We start from the raw sequence: 25,386 nt of genomic DNA on the forward strand, positions 1-25,386 counted from the left end.
ATGATTGACTCAACTGTGGCCCGTCTGGAGTATAACGGGGATATCAAAGAGAATGCATCAGATCTGTGCCTATAGACCTAGAGGGATATCCTGAATGAAAGTCAAATTAGAGGAGGAAATTACAAAGTAATGATAGGGCCATTGTTAACTTCCTCTGCCCAGACTACCAAACTTGGAATCATGGTATGTCTCTAAATTCACGCTTTTCCCAAGTCAGTGTTTGTGGTTGTGCTGCCAGTAGTATCCAAAGTACCAATCAAACATCAGAGTATAAGATGTTACTACAGGCCAGGCGTGGTGGCCCGTACCTGTAATCTTAGCACTCTGGGAGGCCGAGGCGGGAGGATCACTTGAGGTCAGGAGTTCGAGAGGGCCATTTTCTTTAGAATAAACCTCAACCCCCAAAATTGTTGTAAGTATTTGGGCCAATTTTATAACATCGGTTAGTCTGTTTCTTCATCTGTGAAACGAGGAGCTCAATAATTCTAAGGGGCTCTTGCTAACGTTACATGGGAGGGCCGATACGTGTCACATCGTGAAAACCCACGAGCCCCAGCGCTGTCAGTGTTTGTGTGAGGCGGTTTGAGTGGAGAGAGGTGCAGAGGGTGCACTCCAGGATGCTCACCTGGTGCCTTGGTGGAGAAGGGGACTTCAGAAATGGTGGAAAGAGATTATTTTCTTTTTGTGTATCTTTGCATTGTTTCACTGATGTTGAAGTCATTGCTGTAATAACTTTTTTTTTTAACATATTTTTAAAATTTTATTTATTTATTTTTTTGAGACAGAGTCTCGCTTTGTTGCCCAGGCTAGAGTGAGTGCCGTGGCATCAGCCTGGCTCACAGCAACCTCCAACTCCTGGGCTCCAGCAATCCTCCTGCCTCAGCCTCCCGAGTAGCTGGGATTATAGGCATGCGCCACTATGCCCGGCTAATTTTTTCTATATATATTAGTTGGCCAATTCACTTCTTTCTATTTTTAGTAGAGACGGGGTCTCACTCTTGCTCAGGCTGGTCTCGAACTCCTGACCGAGTGATCCGCCCGCCTCGGCCTCCCAGAGAGCTAGGATTACAGGCGTGGGCCACCGCGCCCGGCCTGTAGTAACTTTTTATACTCTGATGTTTGATTGGTACTTTGGATACTGCTGGCAGCACAACCACAAACACTGACTTGGGAAAAGCGCGCATTCGGACATACCATGATTCCAAGTGTGGTAGTTTGGGCGGAGGAAGTTAACAACGAAAACGTAAGGGAGAAAGGCAGGAGCCGTGACCGGGCTGGCTTTGTGTGTCGCAGCATCTACTGCCGGGGCTGCCGCAAGCCGCTGTGCTGCTCGTGCGCGCTCCTGGACAGCGACCACAGCGCGCTCAAGTGCGACATCAGCGCGGAGATCCGGCAGCGGCAGGAGGAGCTGGACGCCATGACGCAGGCGCTGCAGGAGCGGGACGGCGCCTTCGGCGCGGCGCATGCGCAGCTGAGCGCGGCCGTCGGCCAGCTGGCCCGCGCGCGCGCCGACACGGAGGAGCTGATCCAGGCGCGCGTGCGCCAGGTGGTGGCGCTCGTGCTGGCGCAGGAGCGCGAGCTGCTGGAGGCGGTGAACGAGCGCTACCAGCGCGACTATGAGGCGATGGCGAGCCGGCTGGGCAGCCTGGACGCCGTGCTGCAGCGCATCCGCACCGGCGGCGCGCTCGTGCGGAGGATGAAGCGCTACGCATCGGACCAGGAGGTGCTGGACATGCACGGCTTCCTGCGCGAGGCGCTCTGCCGCCTGCAGCGGGAGGAGCCCCAGAACCTGCAAGCCGCCGTGCGCACCGACGGGTTCGACGAGTTCAGGGCGCGCCTGCAGGACCTCATCTCCAGCATCACCCAGAGGACAGGTAAGCCACCCTCGTGGGCGCCTGCTCAGCATTTAAGGGCTTGACGGAGAGTCAGGAAAGATCATCTCCATTGAAAAGGAAACTGGGTTTTTCCTAAGTCTCTTGGGTTGGTCAGGTCTTAGGCTCTAGAGTGCAGAGTACAGGGGGAGAGGAGGCTCTAACATGGGCTGCAGCCACGCAGAGGGGGCACGTTTTACTAATTTATAAACCGTGTAGATTAGCTGTGACCTTATAACCCTTGTGGAACGTGTGAAAGTTAAGAAACTGCAAAACTGAGAATCCATCCCATCGTCATTTTAGCCCTGAGGGACCGGCCACTTCAGGAGGTTCTCTGAAGTCTTCCTGTGCCCAGAAACAGACAAGTCAACTGGGATGTGGGGCTAGGGCAGAGGGAGGCTAAGAAAAACTCCTAGGGAGGTTGAGTACTTGCCCCAAAGCATGCAGTAACTCAGTGGAGGAGATCCCTTGTCCCCAGGGTTGACATGCCACCTGAAGTAAGCCCCTTCTAGTTCTGGGCACTTGGGAGGTCAGGAGACAGCAGATCAGTTCCTGATCTCTAGAGTTGTCCAGTCCAACCTGGAGAGGAGCCAGGGCCACATCACAGCTGGAGAATAGGAGATGAGACTGCCCAGCTCTGCAATGCAAATCCAGGAGTCTTAGCGGCTCAGCGTGAGTTGGAGACATCAGGGGAGGCTTTCAAAATGAGTGGAGAGAGTGTGCACAAGAGGGCCTGCAGGGCTCTTTGACTAAATCTCTAAGTTGGAATCTGAGCTCTGAGCAGCCAGTGTACCCTTACTGAGAAAGGGGGGAGAGGCTGCAAAATCCGAAGGCACATGGGCAGCAGCCAATAATGGAGCAGGCTTACTCTTCCTGGAGCTGGTGGACGCAGGCTCATAAAGGACAATCCTAGAGTGGGCATAGACTTGTGCTTTTCCACCTAGGCAGTGACTGTTACCCCATATCCAGGAAATGACCCCACAGAGTTTAAACAGCAAGCCTTGGGTATTGTAACTTGGCAGTGGCAGAGGGAAGAGTTATTTTATTCTGAAGCATGAGAGATTTAAATAAAGTAAAATTAAATCAACTAAAATAAAATTTGATTTTAGATTTAAATAAAAACCAGACTACAGGTAAGGAAGAATATCACACAGCTTTCCGTGTATGCAGAGAGTCAGTGAGCTTTATGGTTGTCCACACTTCACCTTGGTGGTGGCCCAGGGGTGGAGAGAAATGCACTTGGGCTTTGGAGCTAAAAGCAAGCACACTCTAAGGCCACCTCTCTTTCCCTTCTGGCTGGGTTTATGCCCACCGCAGTTGAGAGAGCTTTCCTTCCAACCCAGCCTCTCCCTGGAGCTGTCCAGTGCTGTGTCCAGCTCCCCCGTGCTGTGAGATGCCCTGGAGAACAGGAAAAGCAATAGGGACCTTCTCTCTGTCACTATCTCAGGTCAGGATGCCCCTCTGCTCCTCACTGAGGTGTCCCTGACCTGCCTGTGACCTTCTCTGTGTTCTTCAGATGCAGTTCTCTCCAGGAGAGCCAGCCCAGAGGCTACCAGCACTCTCAGGGACTCTTCTGACATTGACTCGGTGAGAGGGGTTTGAGGTCTGAAGGGGAGGCAGTAGAGCCCAGCAGATCAGCAGATTGTGAGTCCTGCTGTCCCTGAATCTGCAGGGAGAGTGCCTCAGAGAGAGACAGCAAGTGGCTGGACTGGAGCTTTCATGGGAGGACATTAAAGAAGGATTGGCTGGCTGACTCTGGCCTCCTAAATGCCAGAGTTGCTCCTGATGGGCCCTGGGCCAGGTTCAGAGGTGGACAGGTGGTGAAGGAGGTGGTCACCGGCAGCCGCCCTGATAGATGTGGCAGATGACCTCTCCTCCCTGCACCAACCTTAAATGTGTTAGCCTTTTCCTGGGGTCAACATAGGTGGATCTTCTGTCTTACTTCCCCACACACGGTTCTTAGAGAGGAATAGGGAATGGGGCCAGTAGTCAGATCTCAATCCCAGCAGCCTGGATCCTGCTGGTGTGATTCCAGGGCCATCACATATCTAAGAAACATAGTTTGTCAGGGTTGGAAGGCACCCATATGCCATCTAACATTGGCATTCTCTCTGCAGCACCCCTGACCGGCGGCTGTCCACCTTTCATGCACACACCTCCAGGGACAGGAAGCTTGCTCCTTCTTGAGGCAGCTGCCTCACGTCTGGACTGCTCTGACTTAGAAAGTGCTTCCCTAGGTGGAAATGCGGTGGCATCCCTTTGACTTGCCCCCTTTGGCGCTTGCACGCATGGTCCTCTCCATCAGGATGAGGTCCCTCAGTTCCTTCCTGGACCTACCGTCTAGTCTCCTCCCCAGCCCGGTCACTCGGGTTTGCGTGTACCTGCCTGTCAAGGATCTGGACCCAGGACTGACCAATCCTCCATGGAAAGCAGGTCTTCTGATGGGAGGAGGGGCAGTATGCCTTCCTAGCTTTGTCATGGCATGATTTACAGTAGGCTGAGGCAATCAGGAGAGACTTCCTAGAGGAGGCAGGACTTACAGTCTGAGAGTTTTAGAGCTAGGAGAAAGCATGGAGCCTAACTGTTTTTTTAAAAAAGAGGATGACAGTAAGGCCCAGAGAGTGGGTGTGACTTACCCAATGCCACACACAGCAAGTTAGGAACAAGACTAAAAGCCAACCCTTAACTGCCTTGGGTGCTGCATCCCCATACACATAGTTTCAAAAAGTAAAAGAAGACGTTTTATTTGTTGATCAATAATACAATCACATGGTCAGAAATAGGCATACAGAAAATGCTGGCGTCTCACTCGCACTCATGCCCCATTTGTCCAGTTCTTACGCCCATGCACCTGTCTTTGTTCGTTTCTGATGTGTCCTTCTAGAATTTCTTTATGTAATTACAAGCAAATATGATTATAAGTACTTGCTTTTTCCACTCTATTTGTGCACAAAGGTAGTATAATACCATATATACATGGTATTACACCCTAGATTTTTTCCACCCAGCGATGTGTTCTGGAATTCTTGTCAGTAGGTAGGGAGCTTCCTGATACTTTCCTGATACCTTTTTTTTTTTTTTTTTTTTGAGACAGAGTCTCGCTTTGTTGCCCAGGCTAGAGTGAGTGCCATGGCGTCAGCCTAGCTCACAGCAACCTCAAACTCCTGGGCTCAAGCAATCCTGCTGCCTCAGCCTCCCAAGTAGCTGGGACTACAGGCATTCGCCACCATGCCCGGCTAATTTTTTGTATATATATTTTTAGTTGGCCAATTAATTTCTTTCTATTTATAGTAGAGACGGGGTCTCGCTCTTGCTCAGGCTGGTTTCGAACTCCTGACCTCGAGCAATCCGCCCGCCTCGGCCTCCCAGAGAGCTAGGATTACAGGCGTGAGCCACCGCGCCCGGCCTCCTGATACCTTTTTATAGCTGCATAGTGGTCCACCGAATGGATGTTGCATGGTTTATTCAGCCAGTTCCCTGCTGATGCATATTTAGACTGTTTTGCTATTACAAATGATGCTACAGTGGATAATGTCCGCAAAGAAATAGTATGAAATAATAAAGTGCCCTGGATCCACACACTCAGCCGGTTAATGAACAAAAGAGCTCACATGGCTTTGTCTTGATAAAGCCAGAGCAGATGTGGCCTCTCACTGACAACTAAGAGACGGTTTGAAGTTGGGGCGTCAGAGGAATGCCCCTTTGCAGAGCCTCTGCTTTTCACTTCAGTCTCCAGCTGGGGCTGTGGTGGCGCTGAGGGCAGGAAGTGGCAGCGCAGTGCCAGTGCAGAGGCCGGGCGAAGCGGGCAGAGATGGGCCGGGCCTGGGGAAAGTGGCTCCGCCAGCCATGCCAGGAGGGAGGCCTCTCAGACCATGCCTCTGCCTTAGGAGGCAGGAGGCAGGCCTCCAGTTCCAGCACTTGTCCTTCCTGGCACTGCTGGTCTGTTTGCATTCGTTGCAGCCATGTGCCGGGAAGACAGGAAGAGAAAGCACACCAGCGGGCACACCAGTGGGAGTGTTTGGCTGAGGCGGCAGCGCTGAGTCTTTTCCCTCTATTTTCTCGTAGGCCCTTTTTGTAATGATGTTACGATACTTTAGTGAAAAAAATAAATGTCTTATTTTAAAGCTATAAAACAACTATAAATCAGTTATCATGTTTTTCCCCTCTACTGAGCCCTCCCGTGTGTCCCCTGCTTCATTCATGTTGGTGCGAGGTGTTGCGGGGGCGGGGCAGATCCGGAGAGGAGCCAGCCTTGCCTCCGGGGAGCTCACGGCCTGCATGCAAAGACGGTCCTCTACATGCCAGCCGTTTGCAGAGCCAGACACCAAGGATAGGGCAAAACCTTTTAAACTCCTTTTTTTTTTTTTGAGACAGAGTCTCGCTTGTTGCCCAGGCTAGAGTGAGTGCCGTGGCGTCAGCCTAGCTCACACCAACCTCAATCTCCTGGGCTCAAGCAATCTTGCTGCCTCAGCCTCCCGAGTAGCTGGGACTACAGGCATGTGCCACCATGCCTGGCTAATTTTTTCTCTATATATTAGTTGGCCAATTAATTTCTTTCTATTTTTAGTAGAGACTTGCTCAGGCTGATCTCAAACTCCTGACTTCGAGCCATCCTCCTGCCTCAGCCTCCCAGAGTGCTAGGATTACAGGCGTGAGCCACCGCGCCCGGCCCACTCTCTCATTTTCAACGAATGGTCTGGCGTGTGCTTCAGTTTCACATAAGGGAGAAAGACAGCGGAAGGGACAGGAAGGGCCAGCGACAGAAGAAAAAGACGGATGGCGTGCAGGGGCAGGAGGGGAACTTCCACTTAGAAAACCCTGATTCATAGCAGTCCAGGCTGCTAAGGGGTGTGACCTTGGGAAGTCACTTCACGTCCCTGTGTCTCCATTTCCTGCTCTGTGATAGGCAATAGAGTGCACCTGTTTTTTAAACTATAATTTTTTTATTGTGATAAAATTCATATTTCATAAAATTCACCAGCTTAACCATTTGAAGTGTGCAATTCAGTGGCATTTAGTACATTCACAATCTTTTAATGTTTTTAGAAATAGGGTCTTGCTATGTTGCCCATGCTGCCCTCAAACTCCTGGGCTCAAGTGATCCTCCTGCCTCAGCCTCCCATACATTCACAATCTTGTACAACCATTACCACCTAGAATTCCAGAATATTTTCATCACCGGAAAGGAAACCCCATACTCAGAAGCAGTCTCTCCCCATTTTCCACTCCCCCATCTCCTGGCAACCACCAGTCTGCTTTCTGCTCTATAGATTTAGCTGTTCTGGATATTTCATATAAAGGGAATCATACAACATGTGTTCTGTGTCTGGCTTCTTTTGTTTAGCATAATGTGTTCAAGGCACATCCATGTTGTTGTATGTATCATCCAGCTGAATAATATCCCACTGTGTAGCTGTACCACGTTTTGTTTATCCATTCATCGGGTGGTAGATATTTGGTTTGTTTGCTCCTTTTGGCTATTGTGAATAGTGCTGCTGTAAACATTCATGTACAAATTTTTGTTTGAACATCTGTTTTCAAGTCTTTTGGGTGTATACCTAAGAGGAGAATTGCTGAGTCATAGAATTATGGTAATTGTATGTTTAACTCTTTGAGAAACTGCCTTCCCTCATTTGAGATGGATACATGAAGCATTTAGCACAGTGCCTGGCACAGAATAGAAATGAAAACAATATTTATCACCATCTGTGTCATCGTCACCATCGTTAAGTGCCAGGTGTTCCTCTAAATGTTTTACTACTATTAACACATTTCATCCACATTACCGTATGAGATAGACATTGTTGTTCTTATTTTACACGCAGGAACTGAAGCCTGATGAGTTTTGAGTAATTGTCCAACTTGTGACCGAGGCAGAGCTAAGGTCTCGGGGAGGCCAGGTGCAGCTCAGTTGGGAGGGTTTTTCACTGTTAGGACCTTGCAACTGTTGGAGGAGCTGCTTCCAGCAGTAGTGAGCACTCTGTCCCTGGAGGTGTGTAAGCTGGACTGGCTGTTGAGCGTGTCCCCGGGGGAGTTGGCAGTGTGATCCCTGAGGTACCCTCCAGTGCTGTTAGGACGCAAGAACTGAAGTGTCCCTGGCACCAGCAACTCGAGTCAGAAGGAGGGGACATCACCCAGCGTTTGGCAAGGACTTCTTGCCCCCAGTGAGCTCTGAGCTTGGGATCAGGGAGCCTGAACTTGTGACAGGGTGAGGCCCTGGGATCGGGCCAACCACAGGTCTGGAGTCCCTTGCCCTGGGCCTGCTGCCTGGGCATTTCTGACTCTATTTTCCTGACTTTGCAGCCTGAGGAGACCCAGAGAGTCCAGATGCAGGCACCGGCCCAGGCGTTGGGGCTGGCCGAAGCCCAGCCCGTGGCAGTGGTGCAGTCGGTGCCGGGGGCACACCCTGTGCCGACGTTTGCCTTCTCCATCAGAGATGCCTCCTATGGAGAGGTAAGGTTCTGGCCGCCCCTGCCTCCCCTCCCAAAGGCCCAGATTCCACCGAGCAGTGAGGGGCACTGCAGTGAGAATCCAAGCCTTCATCCGCTCTTCACGGGAAGTGTCCACTCTGCACCTTCTCCTTGCCTCCCTTGCTCTTGGCTACACCGCCAGGGAACTCCCTCTGGGCTGGAAGAGGCTCATGCTCGAGCCACTCCCAGCCCACTGGGACCCGAGACGCCCAGGGCTGTCAGAGACCAGCAGGGGTCAGTGGTTGGCAGCTGGGACCAGGCTGGGAGGGCTTCTGGTCTGAAGAGAGGCATGATCTGCGTGGCCGAGAGAGAGGAGAGGGTGTGATGGCAGAGGGCCAGTAGGAACAAAGGGGTCATGGGCTCTGCCCACCACCCCCTGGAGGCACCTGACCTGGCCCTGCGACTTGCAGGAGGTCTCCAATACGGCCACGCCCCAGAAGAGGAAGTCCTGCCAGACCCAGTGCCCCAGGAAGCTCATCAAGATGGAGTCTGAGGAGGAGAAGGAGGCAAGGTTGGCCCTGAGCTCCCCAGAGCAGCCCAGGCCCAGCACCTCCAAGGCAGTCTCGCCACCCTGCCTGGACAGGCTGCCCAGCCCCAGGAGCCCCTTCACGGAAACTGATTTCAACCTGCCCAACAGCAACCATGCGACCGGCAGCCCTGGGGAGGCAGGTAGGGAGGTGGGTAGCACAGCAGCCTGTGAGCTACCCGCTGGGGTCTGGGCGCGGGGGCCCTCTTCTGCGTTCTGACCCCACCTGGGACACCGAGGCCAGCAGAAGGCCCTGTGTGTCCTGCCCTGGGCTACCACTGAATGGGGCAGGGACAGCCCTCAGTTTGCCTAGTAGTGAGGATCTGATAGTCGCCGTGTGCTTTGCCATAATTGCAGTGCCGGAGGCTGAGGGGCTCACCCTCACAGTTGCGTGAGTCGTTGCCCAAAACATTCCCCGTACAGCGCCCGGTGCCATGCCTCTACGCAGGGCGTGTCTCCCCAAGAAAGGCCTGTTGGTGGATGCCTAGCACGTTCCCAGAGTCCACGCCCATCATTTCCCCAAATTTTTCCGCAAAGGCCACCCACCTGAGGATCCCATTTGTCTGAGATATCTCTTGTGGACTACACCAGACAGGGAGTCAGAGTCCTTGGGCAGGAGATGAAATCAACCCAAAGAATTCTGGAACGAAAGAGTTTTTCCTGGATCCGCTTCACCCCAAGTACAGCCTTGTTCTTCCTTCGAGGTCCTAGACTGAGCTCCAGCCACAGTCACACGCTGAGCGCTGATGCCCCTAACCCACACATGCTGTTGGCAGTCCCAGGGTTTTGAATACTGGGCGAATCGTCTTTTAACTTCACACATCCCAGCTCACAGGCTTTTTGCACCAGTGTGCAAAAAGTCCCACACAAGGTGGTGGTTAAGCTCCTGTGCAGGGAGGAAACTCGGAATTCAGGGCCAATAGCTTAATTAAACATGCACAGGTGAGGCGTGACAGGAATGATGGAAACCTGTTTATGTATAAGTCAAGCCCAAGCGCACTGGCACACACAATGAATGTTCACGTCCCCGCAGAGCACCCACCAGCCCCCAGCCCCCTAGACCGCAAGGACCCCCCCAGTTGAGCACCACACCCTTCCGCGTGCACCCTGGGCGGCGCCTAACCTGCCTCCCCGCCCTGTTTCAGAGGAGCGCGTCGTGGTGATCAGCAGCTCGGAAGACTCAGACGCCGAACACTCGGTGAGTGGCCCAGAAGTTCCGCCCAGGACTCCTGCCTGCTCCCATTCCAGGTCCCAGGGGTCACAGCCACAGCAGGTGACTGTCAGACTCGCCTTGCACTTGGGGTGACTTCCCAGCAAGACGATGAGTCCTAAGCTGTCCTGGGGACAGTCTTCAAATGCCAGCCGCATGCCTGGACCGCCCCAGCCCTCCCAGCATGCAGGGCAGGAGCCTTCAGTAGCCATGTGTGTTGTATAGCACGCTTCCTTTCAGAGCCCTGTCTCTTCTCTGCCATGTCCAAGGCCTTTGTCTGGAGCTTCCTTATGCATTTTCTGTCCTCTGAGTTCTCCCTGCGGAGGGCTGGACAAGATCCATTCTCTGGTTAAACGCAGCCAGCGAGGGCCAGTGCAGGGGTGTGACACTGCGGGGCAGCCCTGGATAGGGCCCAAACAAACGAGCTTTGACTCCATGTAAGAAAGAACTTTAAAGTCATCCCATAGTGACACAAGTGTCCCCAAGGGTAGTGACCGTCCTGTCCCCGGAGGTTGGTTCCTGGAGGCTGGGTTTTACCTGTCCTGGGGAACAGGGATCTGAGTAGAGTGAAAGGTGGGACTGGGTGGCCCCTGAGGCCCCTTCCAGCCCTCAGTCTGAGGTTCTGTGTTGGAAAGTGCCCGGAGCCCACAGAGAGTGCCCAGCCACCACGGTTCTTGCCAGCCCACTCCCTGCTGAGAGCACGAGGAGCCTCCTGCCTGCCCCGAGGCACATGCCGCCCCCCAACTTGGCTTCCCCAAGCCGCCATCTCTGACGCCGAGTCTCCCAGCCGCGTCTCCCAGCCTGCGGAGCACCAGGAGCACGCTGCTGTCCACCGCGGGATCAGCCACCCGTTGCGCAGAGTTCAAAGAGCCGCCCGCCTTCGCCGCGCCCACCACTTGCCCCTCCAATTGCATCATGGCCCCAAATGGCCCTGGTCTTCCCAGGTGGTCCAGGCCACCTCCCCTGCCCCCGCAGGGCCCCCCAACCATCTCGCTCAGGAGCAGCCTGCCCACCTGCACAGGGCCATCGGCCTGCCCCTCCGTGTGCGAGGGGCCAGGCGGTCCCGCAGCCGCGCCCTCCGAGCCTCCCACTTGTCCCAGTGGCTCAGCCGCTTTTTTGCTCTCCCTCTCTCCTCCATGGCGTCCCAGCTTGGTGCCTCTTCCCTGGGGGGCTCAGGGGGAGGCATTGCACCCCGGGCTCTTGGGGCAGCAGTTCCCCTTGGGGATTCTGACAGAGCCCCCGTGCAGAGTCCCCAAGTCCCACCAGAAGCCTCTCCAGTTACATTCCCATAGGCCCGCCCTCCCAAGAGGCCCCCAACGCCCTGGGCCAGGCCCTGCTCGCGAAGGCATCTGAGCGCCCTGAGCGCTCTCTCTTGCTGTCCTGCCTAGGTGCTGAGCGGCCCCAGCCCGTGCACTTAAAGCCCTGTGCGTAGTAGGCATTCATTACCCCTTGGTCAAGGGATGAACCAAAGAATGAATGGACGTGGACCTCTGGGCTGGGAGAACAGGGTCCTCTCCAGCTACAAGGGGAAGGCCAAGGGCGTGGCTGAGATCCGGGCCGCCCTTACAGGCCTCTTTGCCCAAGTAGGAAGCTTCCCTCTCACTGTGACGCTCCTGTGTTCACCGGTGGCATAGCCTTCCACACCCCACCCCTCTCCCCAAGTCCCTGGGCCTCTGCCGGGATCTGAGCCCATGACCACAGGGAATGCCCAGCCTGAGACCCGGCAGACGTGGCTGCTCAATAAACACATGTTGAACTATCACCCTTGCGAACCCTTCTTCCATGATCATCCAGCTCCCTGACGGATTGAGCCCTTCCCTACAGGTGGTTTTGTCTCCTCCCTCCCTACACTGGAACTTGGTTCTCTGGGGAGAACCTCAGAGGCCCTCGGGGTTTCCCTCCATGTCTATCTCTTACCACCCCCCTGTGCCCTTGAGGTTCCAGCTGTTGGGATGGACACCACTCTCCAGCTCGTCTCAGACGCCCCCTGCCTCCCTCACGGAGGGAAGACTGGAGCCCCACCTCCTAGGTGACTTCTCCCACCCAGGCCCTGCCTTCCCCTGGCCACTTCTGCGCCCCCCACCCTGAGCCCGCTCCCTAACCTCTCAAGGAGCTTCCCTCCATTCTGCTTCAGCTGCCAGCCCCATGGCCACACCCTGCTCCTTGCCATCACCCAGCGCTGTCTGTCTCTCATCTGTGCCCTCAGACTCTGCCCGCAGCCTCCTGTCCTTTGGCTCGCAGCCCCCATTTCAGCCAGTCTTTGGCCAGGATCTCAGCTCCCTGCCTCGCAGAAAATCCTGGAAGCATTCAGTCACTTGCCACCTCTGTGCTGCCAGCAGGAGGCTGAGCTCTGCTGGAGAAAAGCCAAGCTGCTGGGAAACTGCAAAGGATTGCCCCTACGGGCTGGGGGCTCCTCGCCTCCCCTGCCAGCTCGCTCTCCACCCCCTTGCTCCGCCAACATCCCGACCCTCACCACAGCTGGTGGCTGCACCTTCTGCCCCAGGGAGAAGACAGGAGCCCTCTGATGGCGTGGGGACGGTTGGCATCTTGCCTCTTATCACAGATTTACCTGTCACCATCACACCCCTTCCCTGTCCCTTCCGTTAGGGTGGAAGGGACGTCCGCCTCCCTCCAGGACTCTGTGGTCATGGCCCAGCCCCCACCCCTGGGGAGCCTCGCTCTAGCTGCCCGTCCGTAGCTGCTGTGTCTGCTAACGCTGTGCAACACCGAGGCCTCGCCCTCTTGCACTTCAGCACCCTCCTCGCCCTCCTCTCCCGACTGCCCTGCACTGCCCGCCTTGGCAGCGAGCCCTGCCCGCCAGCACCAGGGGCGTCCCCATGCCTCTAAGCCCAGGCTCCCACTAGTCATTACTCTTGAGCTGCGTGGGACTCTCCCACTGGGAAGATTGCTTCCTTGGGGCCGGGAGGTCTCCCCTGCAGCTCTGGGCACCCTCACTCTCCTATCAGGTCTCCGTTCTCTGAGATGTTGGTGTCCCTCCAGCTCGGGCTCTGGGCCTCTTCTCTTTTTAGTCTGTGTAGTCTCCGGGTGATCTCGGCCACACCCCTGCTTCAGTTCCTGCCCAGGGGCTGCCGACGCCCCGCACTGGCACCGCCTGCCAGCATAGACAGTGGCCTTCCGACATCCTACCTGGATGCCCTGTAGGTCCCTCAGACTCACCGTCCCTTCCTCTCCTCTCAGGGATTGCTCCCCTGTCTGCCCAGTTACACGGCCCCAGAGCCCCCCAGAATACTGCCCCCTCGACTGTTGTCACATCCAGCCAGCTCTTGAGTCTTGCCTTCCCAGGGTCTGGACTCTTCTGAAATCTGGGCACTTCTTCCTCAGAATCTTGATAAAATTAAAGCTCCCACTGGCCCTGGGTGAGGGTAGAAGCCTGGGAAGGAGGGGTGGAGAAGGCGTCCGTGCTAGTGGTCCCACTGGAAGTCATGGAGAATCAAATGGAGGAACCTAAACCAGCCCTATTTACCGGGGAGGGGAGGGGAGGAAGTCCGCAGGGGAGGTCTGAGGCTAAGTGAGGAGGAGGTATACACACATTTCAAGCTTTGAAGAATTGCTTACTTTAGAGAACAGACCTGGGGACATAGGGAAAGAGCCAGGGGACCACTGCTTTTGTGTATGTATTCTTTAGACACATGTTTTAAAAGTTAACCATTACAGGAGCCCCAAACTGTCAAAAATATATTTGAAGACCCCAACAAATTAGGTCTCCGTTGTGCATTTCTCGCCCACCTTCCAGGTCCCTTCCAGACTCCTGGCGCTCCTAGAGCACCCTCAGCACCCCCACTGCAAATTGCTGCTCCCCGGGTTGGAGGGGGGCAGGGTGATATTCACAAGGTACCCCCAGCTGGCAGACCCCATCCTAGCCCGCTCTGCGCCCTGTGGACGTCACAGTGAGTGAAGGGTGTAGACAGAATGCTGGCCTGCTAGGGTGTCCCAAGTACACCAGGGCGCGCAGGGGCCGCACCCTGGGCTTCAGCTGTGTCTCGGGTTGGTGGGAGACGGGTGGCACAGGAGGAGTGAGAGGCAGCAGGGCGCAGTCATGGTGGGGGGCAAGTCCCAAGCCTGGCTGTGTGAGACCTGGTGTGAGGACTTCTTAAAAACTGCAGGTGTGGGTCAGCAACGCCCCTGCCGTGGGGCCCCTGCTTTAGGACACGGAGCAGAGAAGACAGGTGTTCTCACCCATTTTTGTGACAGGTGACTGGCTCCGGTGCCTCAGTGGCAGCAGCAGCAGAACCAATTGGAAGCAGGAGGGGGCCCAGGCGAGGGGCAGCCTGAGGCAGACCAGATGTGGTGGCGAAGGAAGGGAGGCGGCTGGCCCGGGGAGGGCCGCGGCTGGCGCGTGTGCGCCTGGGGTGCGGGCCGAGGGGCTGCGGCAGTAGGCGGAAGGGCGGCAGAGGCCGCAGGCTAGCTGACAGCACGCGTGGTATCTCCAGGGCCTTCAAGACTTTGCAAGAGCTGGGTTTTGTATCTGCCCAAAGCAGCAGTGTGTGTGTCTTGCCAAGCTGGTCCCAGGGGTAGCGGAAGCGTGCGTGCCCAGAAGTCCGTCAGGAGCTGGGGGCTCTGGATAAGCACAATGCCAGATACTAGATATCTTCACAGGCCGGGTGCTGACTGTCAGGGTTTGGCTTGTGTCTGTTGGGCTGATGAGTAAACATGGAATGAGTTGGTGATTAGGACAGTCGTTCTCAAGCTGGCTGTACACTGGGGAGTTTCTTTTTTTTCTTTTTTCTTTTTTTTCTTTTCGCTTGCTCGGTTACATTGGCATATACACTGGGGAGTTTGAACAAGTACAGACTCCTGCGTCCCACCCCCAGAGAGTCTAAATGAATCAGTCTGGGGTGCAGCCTGGGCTTCCAGAGTTTTTGAAAGCTACTAATGCCTAGCCAAAGTCAGGGAGCCCTGAAATGGGGGCTCAGCTGCACATCTGCGTCAGAGAATACTGCTCGCTTGTCTGCGCAGCGGCCTCGAACAGAGGTGACATTTAGATGCTGCGCTATGAGACGGCAGGAGAGAGGAGAGGTTGAATCTTCCCAGATGAACCTCCTAGACTTTTGGAAGGTGATCAAAATGTCAAGCCAGCTGCTTCCTCTGAACGCCGGCGGTGCAGCTGTGACACCTGCCGTGTGGAGCTGGAACGCAGCTGGGCTGCGAGACCTGCAACGGCGAGAAGTAGGATGGGTGGGCTTGCGAACAGATTGCATGTGTGTCCTGGCTGCATGTGTGTCCCAAAAAATCCTGGCTCCCACGAGGCTCAGTGTGAGCGCAGCTTTGCATTCAAGGAAACATAGTCCATTAACCAAGTATATTAAAGAAAGACATTCCAGCATTTACTTGCAGTTTTCAATGCAAGGGAAATTCCTTTCCCTATGAAAGAGATTCCAGGATTCCGACTCACAACCACCAGCAGCGGGTCTTCCCCTGTCCTTTGGCACTTGTGTGTCCCACTCCATGGCATGCAGAGCTTTCCCCCTTCGTTCCCTGTCCTCCCACATGGGTAGGATCTCTGCTCCCTGCTCATTTCCTTTTGCCCCCATTGCTTTTCTCTTCCAAGCAAATCCCAGCCTTTTCTGATGACTGTCCTTTTCTATGTTCCCCTTCACTCCTGCCACCTAGTTATCCTGACTTGTGGAATGAAGCTGAGCAATGGGGGCTGGGGGCAGAATAAGAGATTGTCCCCTGGTGACCAGTGAGGGAAGATGCCCTGATGGCAAACCAAGTCTTCAGAAAAGTCTTGTTTAAATGCCCTGGTACCCCCAGCTGTACTGCTGGGGGTTAAGGTGGGCCAAGGGAGAGTCGTGGGTTCTCCATGGAGTAGTCATACTTTTTGGAAGTCCCCAAGGGCAAGACTCTTGGAGGAAGAGGAGTCAGGGTTGAAAGATCCAGCCTTTCCTCCACTGATACGCTCCGTGGAAAGAGGGTATCCTTTTGCTAAGGCAGCCAGCAGGGTTTCTGAAGGCAGCTTCAGTAAGTTCAGGACAAAGGACAGTTCCCTGGCCCCAGGACAATGGAAGGCTCTCAAAATGAGGTTCTGGTGGCTGCCACAATGACCCTGGTGTAAAGATGGGAGAGGCAGCCCAAACAGACAGCTGTGTGGCTCTCTGGGGAACTCTACTCTTGGAAGAGCAGATCTGGAGGTGAGAAGACTGGCTCTAAGGCCTGAAGGACATTGCCACAAGGAGACAGGTGGAGGCACTTGGGGCCACAAAGGGACTGTTGCAGTTATGTTTGGACCAAAAAGCCCGAAGGAAGAGGAAAAAGCCCAGTGTGCTCGCCAGAGGGTGGCAGCATGGACTCAGCAAGGACAGGGCTCTTCAGCTGTTGGCAAGAGGGAGCCCAGCCCCTGCACCAGCCCACGTGAGAACACCGCTCCCTGGGGAAGCCTGGAGAGAGAAACACTGGATTCTCCCAGAGTGGGAGACGGTGGAGACTGCGGCCCCCCAGCTAGCAGCCTGGAGGAAGACTCCTTGTGGAAGGCTCCTCACAGAGAGGAAACGGAGTCGCGAAGGCAAGATAGCAGGGTGGGGTCACTTGGAGCAAAACGCATGAAGTCAGCTTTGGACAGCACGGCCGACTCAAGAGTCTGGAGGTGCAAGACGCTGGGCAGACTTATGTGACCCTTACGCACAAGGGGCAGAAGCAGCTCTGGTGGAGTCACAGTGGGTGTTTCTGGCAGTGACTGGGAGGAAGCTGGTGGACCTGGAGCAGGCTGTGGGGTGCAAGTCCAGTCGCACTCGCCATTCTAGGGAAATCCACCACAGTTAACTCACTTGTGGGCAGTGAAGCCTTTCTCTTGGCTAACGCTTTATTAAAAACAAATATTTCACCTGGACAGTGGAAGAGTGTAGGCCAGGGGAACATGCCAGTTGTCTCCCAGGTCAGGGATGTTAGCCAGAGGCTAGAATTCACCGAGGCTGCAGTCCATAAAGAAGACCTAGTGCTGGCCTGCCCTGGACTCTGTCCCAGCTGGCCCTGTGACACTAGCCATGTCCCTTTCTCCTGGTCTCTGGCTAAATTCCACAGGTGGCATTCACAGGAGGTTCTGAGCTGGTCACCAAAGACTAAATACCTGGGCGTGGCAGCTGAGCAGATGATGAGCAAGTGACTCTGCTTATTACCACCAGAGGCTCTGTAGTCCCAGCCCCTGGGAAGGTCTCAGAGCTGGAGCTGCTGCCCCTCCTCTGGCCTTCAGTGCTCCTGCCAGGACCTGAGTGTGGGAGAGAACAGAGGCTCAGGGGCCTTGCCTGGAGGAGCCTGGGACTCCCAGGCGTCTCTAAGCAGCCCGGCCCATGATAAATGACAAGAGGGCTTCAGGCTCCAGGCTCCGAGCTTCTCTGCTCTCTCACTGCCACAGACCTGCGTGTCCGCCTATATGGGGGCCTTCAGGAAGCCAAATAGCCCTCCCCTCCCCTTTGTGCAGGGACCTCAGCTGGCTTTGCAGACAAGAAAAGCCAGGTTCCTGGCCCCTTCCAAAGTCATCTGGGATTCAAGCTGAGGCTCCTTCCTCCTGTCCCAAGTTTGTGATATTTTTTCTGAATCTGCTCAGAAAAATGAAATTAGGAGGGGCGTCCCGGGCCCTGGCACTGTGGCCGTTGGCCCCTTTCCAGAGCCCCACAAGCAGCACCCTCCCCTGTGCACTCCCTACTTGCATACGCCCTCACTTCCACAGGCTGTCACCGCAGGGGCTCCGCTCGCACCTCCTTGCACGTGCACACGCATGCCTGACACCCATGTCCACTCCCGCACGTGCATGTCCACCAACGCCCCCTCTCACCTCCTCACTAAGGAGTGTGCCCTGATTCACACACCTGACCCTCACACGTTCTTTTTCCCAGTGACACGCCCTCTGTGTACGCAGATGAGGCCATCCCAGCTTGCTCGTGTGCCCCACACTCACACACGTGTCACACTTGCTCCTGGCACACGCTCCCCTTGCCAGTATGCTCCCTTGGCCCTCTGAGCCCCTGACCTGTGGGTTTTTCTGTGTTGCAGTCCTCCCGAGAGCAGGACGACAGCAGCAGCGAGTCCAGTGACCTCCAGCTGGAGGGCCCCTCCCTCAGGGTCCTGGAAGCGAACCTCGATGAACTCCAAGCGGAAGACAGGCCCCTGGTTTTCTTTGACCTCAAGATTGACAATGAAAGTGGGTTTTCTCAGGGCAACCCCCACCCCTTTCTAGCTTAGTCCCTGAGTCGCCGAAAGAAGTGCAGGCAGAGCCATCTGTCAGGCCCAGGAGAGCCCGAGCTCTGGCCAAGGATGGCAGCCAGACTGGGCAGAGCGCTCCGGCTCACCTGGGCCCCCAGGGGTCTCGCTGGTGGTTTGAACAAGGACATCTGCCTTGACCAGCGTGAGAAGTGTGTGTGGGTGAGGGGAGCAGGTGCCTCCACAAGTTCACCTGTGACCAGTCCTTCTCGTAGACAGAAAGCCTAGGGAGCACTAGGCAGAAACACAACATGTGAGCCATGGCTCTGACACCAGTCATCCAAGCAAGGCCTCTGGCTGTGCCTGCATGTTGCTGAGTACAGTGCCCATCCCACAGGTGGCTGCACATGGCTGCCAGCAGAGCCAAGGTCACAGAGAGCCATGACCCCTTGTCTCAGAAGCCCCGGACTCCCTCCAGTGTTTGCCTTAGTCCTACATTGCCCCTCCCTGAGCCGGAGCCGTAGGCCGTGCCCTGCGGCATGGACTCAACATCGGGGCTAGCCCAGCCAGACAGAGGCAGCGCGTGTTTTCATGGTACAGGAAAGTCATTTGCAGACCGCAGCAGGAGGCTCTGGGCCATGCTCTGAGCGCAGTGGACTGGGCAGCCTGCTGTGTGCTTCCCAGGTCTCTGACAGGCTGGGTTCCTCAGCTAAGTGACCCAAGTGCGTGCAGTAGAGGGCAAGGTGGAAGGGCCTGGGATCTCTGGTGCAGCGGGTGGAGTCGTAGAAGACAGGAGGGACCTGAAGGGTTTGGCAAACTCTGGGCCGGTGGTGGGGTAGGAAGAGCTGGATCCCAGGCAGGTGAGCACGGTGTTTGGAGGCAGCCCAGCCTCCCCTCGGACCCCTGTCCCAGCAGAGCCAGGGGCAGAGCTGCGTTGGGAGGCTGGTGTTTGGCTCCTGCCAGCAGGCTCCTTGGTGGGATCTCTAGGTGGTGGGTCGGCAGCCCTGGGGGTGCCCCCTCCTTCCACCCCAGCAGCTCCCATGCCCCCAGGCCCTCACCCTGCCCTTCTCTCCTGCCCAGCCCAGAAGATTAGCCAGCTGGCAGCCGTAAATCGGGAAAGCAAGTTCCGTGTGGTCATCGAGCCCGAGGCCTTCTTCAGCATCTACTCCAAGGCCGTCTCCCTGGAGGTGGGGCTGCAGCACTTCATCTGCTTCCTGAGCTCCATGCGCCGCCCCATCTTGGTCTGCTACAAGCTGTGGGGGCCTGACCTCCTGAGCTTCTTCTGGGCCCTGGAGGACATTAACAGGCTGTGGGAATTCCAGGAGGCCATCTCGGGCTTCCTGGCTGCCCTGCCCCTTATCCAGAAGTGCGTGCCCGGGGCCAGCAGCTTCAAACTCAAGAACCTGGCCAAGACCTACCTGGCAAGAAACATGAGCGAGCGCAGCGCCATGGCCACCGTGCTGGCCATGCGGGACCTGTGCCACCTCCTCGAGGTCTCCCCGGGGCCCCAGCTGGCCCAGCACATCTACCCCTTCAGTAACCTGCAGTGCTTCGTCTCCCTGCAGCCGCTGGTGCGGGTGTCCATGCTGACCCGGGCCGAGGCCCGCCTCCTGGCCCTGCACAACGTGAGCTTCCTGGAGCTGCTGCGCGCATACCGCCAAGACCCGCAGGGGGGCCTGAAGAGGTACAGCTGCTACCTGAGCCTGCAGTCCGCTGTGTCGCCCCCCGCCCAGCCGGACCTCAGACTGCAGGCTCTGAGCTCCTACTTTGAAAGCCTACTGAAGGGGCCCGCCTCAGCACGGGCCGACGGCATCGCTACTCCTCTCGCTGGCCACGGCTTGGCAGAAGGGGCCTCCCAGAAGAGCTGAAAGGAGGGATGACTGGCTTGGGCTCTCTGGTGGGCAGAGAGGGATGGGGTTTCTCTGAGCCAGGCCTCACCCATCACAGCATTCCTAGGTCCTGGTACCCAGTATTCAGTTGTTATTTGGTCCAGAATCAGTTCCCTTTCTCTGGGATCCAATTCCTCTTCTCTAAAAATCCTACAACGAAGGTTCCAAGTACAAACACCCACCACCCTGGAGGCAGACCAGACCCCCGGCCCCTCCCTCCTGGAGCCAGAACCAGGGAGGTCCTGACTGAGGAAGGCACGACCTCTGGGCTCCCTAAGTGGCCCCAGTCTTGCCCCAGCCCTCCCACCTGCTGCCACCTGGGTGTCCTTGCAGCTCCTCCCAGACCCCAGCCACTGCCTCAAGGGACCTGCTGACAGCTCCCACAGAGAGCGGACTGAGGTCTGACTGCAGCCTCAGCAACCCTGCAGGAACCCAAAGTGCCTTTCAAACCAAACTGCCACTCCTGAGTTTGGGTTCTCCCAGCCTCTGCCTGCCCGGAGGCCAGCTCTGTTCACGTCCCCTCTCCTCCTCACATCATCAAAGATGGTTGCCATGCCTGAGCCCACTTCCACAGTCTGACCCTCAAAGCTTGCTTCCTTCCTCCTGGCCACACAAATGCCTCTGCCTAGTCTGGCTTTCTCTTTGGTCATCAGGCCACCAGCATGGCCCTACCAGCATGGCCCTTCACAGCCTCCACCCTCAGTCCTCCCAAGGAATGTCCCGCACCACTCAGCTTGTAGTCCAGGGATCTGCAGCATTGCATCTCCTGAGAGCTTCTTAAAAATGCAGGCCCACGGGCTCTCCCTTAGACCCCTGGAGTCAGAATCTTTGGGGGTGGGACCCAGTGATCTGTGTTTTAACAGGTCTCCAGATCATTCTGACGCATGTGCAAGTTTGAGAACCACTGCTCTAATAGACCACACTGCTGAGGGGAAGCAGTGTGCAACAGCAGAGAAAGTTCTGTCCCTGTTCTTGCCTGTGTGCATTGAGTGTGACCTAGGAAAAGGCCCCCTCCTGAGCTCCAGTGTCCCCATCTGTAAAATGGGTTGATTGGGCTGCCTGGTCTTAGAGCCCCCATCCAGCTTTGCCATCCTAGATTTTCAGGAGTAGACAACAGGCCTCTGAGGCAGTGGACAAAAAGATTTCTCATCCTTGAACCCTAGCTCCCATTCTATGCCACTGCTCCCCAACCTTGTGGGCAAACCAGACATCAGCAGCAGAACGCAAGCAGGTCAAGCCTGTCCCTCTCGTTAGCAGAACCACTGTCCCGTCCTCCTCCCTCTCTTCCCTGATCCTGGGATGCTTCCCAAACAGCCCAGGCCTCCAGCCTCAATGGCTGATGGCCTCAGCCTTCACATCAGTGAAATCTGTGTACCCTGCTTCAGCCCCATCCAGGAGGTGCCCTGAAGATCCACTGAGGAATCTGTAGGAACCTGTTCCCCCTGTGGGAGTGCTGGCTTTCACAGGGAACTCAGATGCATTTAAAATAAGATTCTGATGCCAGACTGTTAAAGCCAGTGTTGGCTCTGAGGATCCTATGGAAACAGGCTGATGGATGAAGGGGAGGTAGGAGGCTGGGACCCCTCCCCCGGCTGTGCTGACAGTCTCTGCAGCTGGCAAGGCAGCACCTGGGCAGCTCCTCCTGTCATCCTCCCCCCGGCCTAGCCGCGGCAGCGGCACCCGCTGACTTCCAGTCGCACCGTGCTTGCTAGCTTCAGATGTGGTTGAGGGGCACTCTGCCCTATCTCCACTGTCTCAGCCTTTAATAAAGATGTGACTCTTGAATGCCTGACGCTCCAATTACCGACTGCGTGGCCCACCCGGGAGGAGCCATTGAGCAGCCTCTTGCCTGGAGAGGAGGGGGCTCTTCCAGGCACGGGTGAGTGGGTGCTCGCCCAGTGCAATGGTGCCTTGTGGGGGCTTTTGAGGACTTAGGAGAGCTGAGAGCTCCTTGTTGCTCAGTGCTGAGGACCTCAAGGATGTGAACCCCCAATTCCAAGTGGGGAGACCCAGGGTGGGCTTGCCTCGGAGTCATCTCCAAGGGGAGAACCACATGGAGAGAAAGAAGCTTCAACATCAAGAATTGCCTTCTTGGCTGGGCACAGTGGCTCACGCCTGTAATCCTAGCACGCTGGGAGGCCGAGGCGGGCGGATTGCTCGAGGTCAGGAGTTCAAAACCAGCCTGAGCAAGAGCGAGACCCCATCTCTACTATAAATAGAAAGAAATTAATTGGCCAACTAATATATAAAGAAAAAATTAGCCAGGCATGGTGGCACATGCTGGTAGTCCCAGCTACTCAGGAGGCTGAGGCAGAAGGATTGCTTGAGCCCAGGAGATTGAGGTTGCTGTGAGCTAGGCTGACGCCACGGCACTCATTCTAGCCAGGGCAACAGAGTGAGACTCTGTCTCAAAAAAATAAATAAATAAATAAAAGAATTGCCTTCTAGAGGAAGCCAGGAACCAGAGACAGGTCTGGAGGAACTTCACCACTGGTCTTTTGGATAATCTTGTACTATTGTCTGTGTCCCTAGAGCAACACATAGTAAAACCCTAAAAAAAGGGAGCTGGGGGAGGCCCAGGACATTGGCAATGTTTGAGTCATGCATTGTCTTGGCTGTCACGGATGGAACTTTTATTAATACCTGCAAGAATTCCCATGGCACAAGCATTATAGGAATTGCCCTCCCCTGGCTGGGTGAGCAGCCAGGTAATGGGAATGGATCAGTGCCACCACCCTGAACCCCACCCAACTGTGGCAGTGCCCACGTTCCAGTCCTGGAATTTATTCTCTTAGCTTGACCCTTTGACCAAAAGACCAAGTCCAAATACGCGCCTGTGTTTCATGTTTGAGTTACATCTGAGGTTTTTACACCTTGACTAACCACGAGCTTCCTGGGCCAGAGGTCAGGACACAGCCCCCACCCTCACTCAGTGGCCTTGGCCTGGTCTGGAACGCTTAACTCTCTTGGATCCTCGGGCACTCCTGGGCAAGATGGGATGATGTGGGTCATTTTTTACTTCTTTGTGTGAACCAGTGAGAAAATGTTTGTGAAGATAGATTTTTTTTAATATATAAAGAACCACACAGATTTAAGATCTTATTTCATATACAATCAAGACAACAATTTTATAAATTATGAGAAAATAAACATCTAGATCTTAGCAAACAACAACAACAACAACGCATGGGCTTGTCTTCAGGGGAGTGAAGAGCAAGACCTGGGACGGGCAGACAGCTCAGCTCTGCCCCGAGCTGGGGCGGGAGGGAGCCGCGCCGAGCGGCCGGGCAGCAGGTGGCGCTGTGCCCGGCCACACCCGGGTGGCGGTTTCGGCGCCGACGGTGGGCACGGAACGCGGGGACGCTCCCGCTCCAGCACCTCCGAGGCCCGAGGGCTCACTCACACCCCCGGGAAAGTCACTGAAAAATCTGCTTTGACTCCAACCCTGACGCGGCCGTCGCTTCCACCTGCGCCACGCCCAGCTGCCTGGCCCCGCGCGGCGGTTGTCGCGCCCCGCGCCCCCGTCCCACCCCGGGCTCACCGCGAGGCCGGCCTCCCCAGGCCTGGGTCTAACCCCGCCCCGCCGCAGCGCGCCGTCCCCTGCGCTGACCCCGGGCTGTCCCCAGCCGCGCTCCTAGCGCGGAGCAGGAGCGTCCTTTCTCACCTCTCTTCGCGCTCACAATCAAAGAAACTCCGCAGCGTGGGCGTGCGCCCGGGCGGAGGTGCACCCAATGTCCGGGCAGAGAGGGTGGCACACGGGGACCTGCCCGGCGGCGGGTTGGCTCACGGGAGACCCTGCCAGGCCGGAGGGGCGGTGGCACGCCGGCGACGCTGCGGGGCGGGGGTGTGGCACACGGGGACCTGCCCGGCGGCGGGTTGGCTCACGGGAGACCCTGCCAGGCCGGAGGGGCGGTGGCACGCGGGCGACGCTGCGGGGCGGGGGTGTGGCACACCGGGGACCCTGTGGGGGGGGAGGGGAGCGAGCTGGGGCTGCTCCTAGGCCCTGCCGGCAGAGGGCACTGCAGCCCCACTGGGCCTGGCGGGTGTGCAACGCGGGTGTGCAACGTGGGTGGACAGGGTGGACAACGCGGATGTGCAACGCGGGTGTGGGCGGCCTAGGCTCCGGCAGCTCAGCCCTTTCTTTTCTTTTCTTTTCTTTTTTGAGACAGAGTCTCACTCTGTTGCCCAGGCTAGAGTGAGTGCCGTGGCGTCAGCCTAGCTCACAGCAACCTCAAGCTCCTGGGCTCAAGCGATCCTCCTGCCTCAGCCTCCCAAGTAGCTGGGACTACAGGCATGCGCCACCATGCCCAGCTAATTTTTTTCTATGTATTTTAAGTTGTCCAGTTGTCCAGCTAATTTCTTTCTATTGTTTTTTATTAGATACCGGGTCTCACTCTTGCTCAGGCTGGTCTCAAACTCCTGAGCTCAAAGGATCCTCCCGCCTCGGCCTCCCACAGTGCTAGGATTACAGGGGTGAGCCACCTCGCCTGGCTAATTTTTGTTATATATAGCTCAACCCTTCTAAAGCGCATCCCTTACTTCTGGTGCATGAAAGATAACTTTAGGCAGGTGGCACATGGAGAAACATTTTTAAAACGTTAAACCTTTTATATTTATTTTAACGTCTATTAGAAACAAAATAACCAACCTATCAAAAGTGTGATTTCTAGGATAGCATTACTCAGAATGACACGAAAGTGGGATTCTTTAAAGGTCTACTTAGGACAAATATCAATTAACTACAAGCTCAGAAGAGACACAGATATAGCAAAACTGTGACTATGACTTGAATGACCTAACTAGGGGAAATACTGGGTTGCCCGTGGAGTCAGGGGCGTCAGGGGCGAGAGTTGGAGCTAAGGTTAGGGCCCAGGTTAGAACCGGGGTCAGGATGGGGTGGGGGTTTAAAATCCAGGCAAGGCCTGAGGTTAGGCTTTGGGTTAGACCCGATGGAAGGTCACATTTGGTGCTTAAGTAGTGAGGAATTTAGTTAGGAGTGGAATTAGACTCTTCTGCTATGGGTCTTTGTGACGTTAGCAACTGAAAAGTCCATGAAACTGTGAACAGATGGGCAGGGCTCCTGAGGAGGCCCCTAATGTGGCACCCCGGGTGCAGCCTGCCTTCTCCCTAGAGTCCTCTTCCAGAGGCACCTGTCAGGGGCTCTGCCCGGCTCCTTTGACCAATAGGGCCAATGGAGGGACTGAGGAGTGGGCAGACCTCACCAGGAGTGACAGCCACTGCCACAAGCAGGTGATGGTGCTCCTGG

The 25,386-nt window shown here is 55.9% G+C and overlaps 1 protein-coding gene across 10 annotated transcripts in view; it reads left to right on the forward strand.

The window, feature by feature from the left end:
• The window catches only part of PML (PML nuclear body scaffold), a 43,328-nt gene extending 21,423 nt beyond the window's left edge, over positions 1–21,905 (forward strand). For 3 of the 10 annotated variants that reach the window (XM_020286080.2, XM_012748229.3, XM_012748231.3), the window contains exons 3-9: positions 1,294–1,874; positions 3,388–3,458; positions 8,175–8,324; positions 8,752–9,010; positions 10,013–10,065; positions 18,085–18,232; positions 19,312–21,905. In XM_020286080.2, the coding sequence (XP_020141669.2) occupies positions 1,294–1,874; positions 3,388–3,458; positions 8,175–8,324; positions 8,752–9,010; positions 10,013–10,065; positions 18,085–18,232; positions 19,312–20,099 (2,050 nt within the window). In that variant the 3' untranslated portion in view covers positions 20,100–21,905. Of the gene's footprint in view, positions 1–1,293; positions 1,875–3,387; positions 3,459–8,174; positions 8,325–8,751; positions 9,019–10,012; positions 10,066–10,712; positions 11,840–18,084; positions 18,233–19,311 lie in introns of those variants that run through there. The other 7 variants (XM_012748234.3, XM_076004542.1, XM_012748237.3 and 4 more) reach the window with 7 other exon arrangements.
• The last annotated feature ends 3,481 nt before the right edge of the window (positions 21,906–25,386 follow it).

The sequence above is a fragment of the Microcebus murinus genome, chromosome 6 (genome assembly GCF_040939455.1).
Source record: "Microcebus murinus isolate Inina chromosome 6, M.murinus_Inina_mat1.0, whole genome shotgun sequence".
NCBI lineage: Eukaryota > Metazoa > Chordata > Mammalia > Primates > Cheirogaleidae > Microcebus > Microcebus murinus.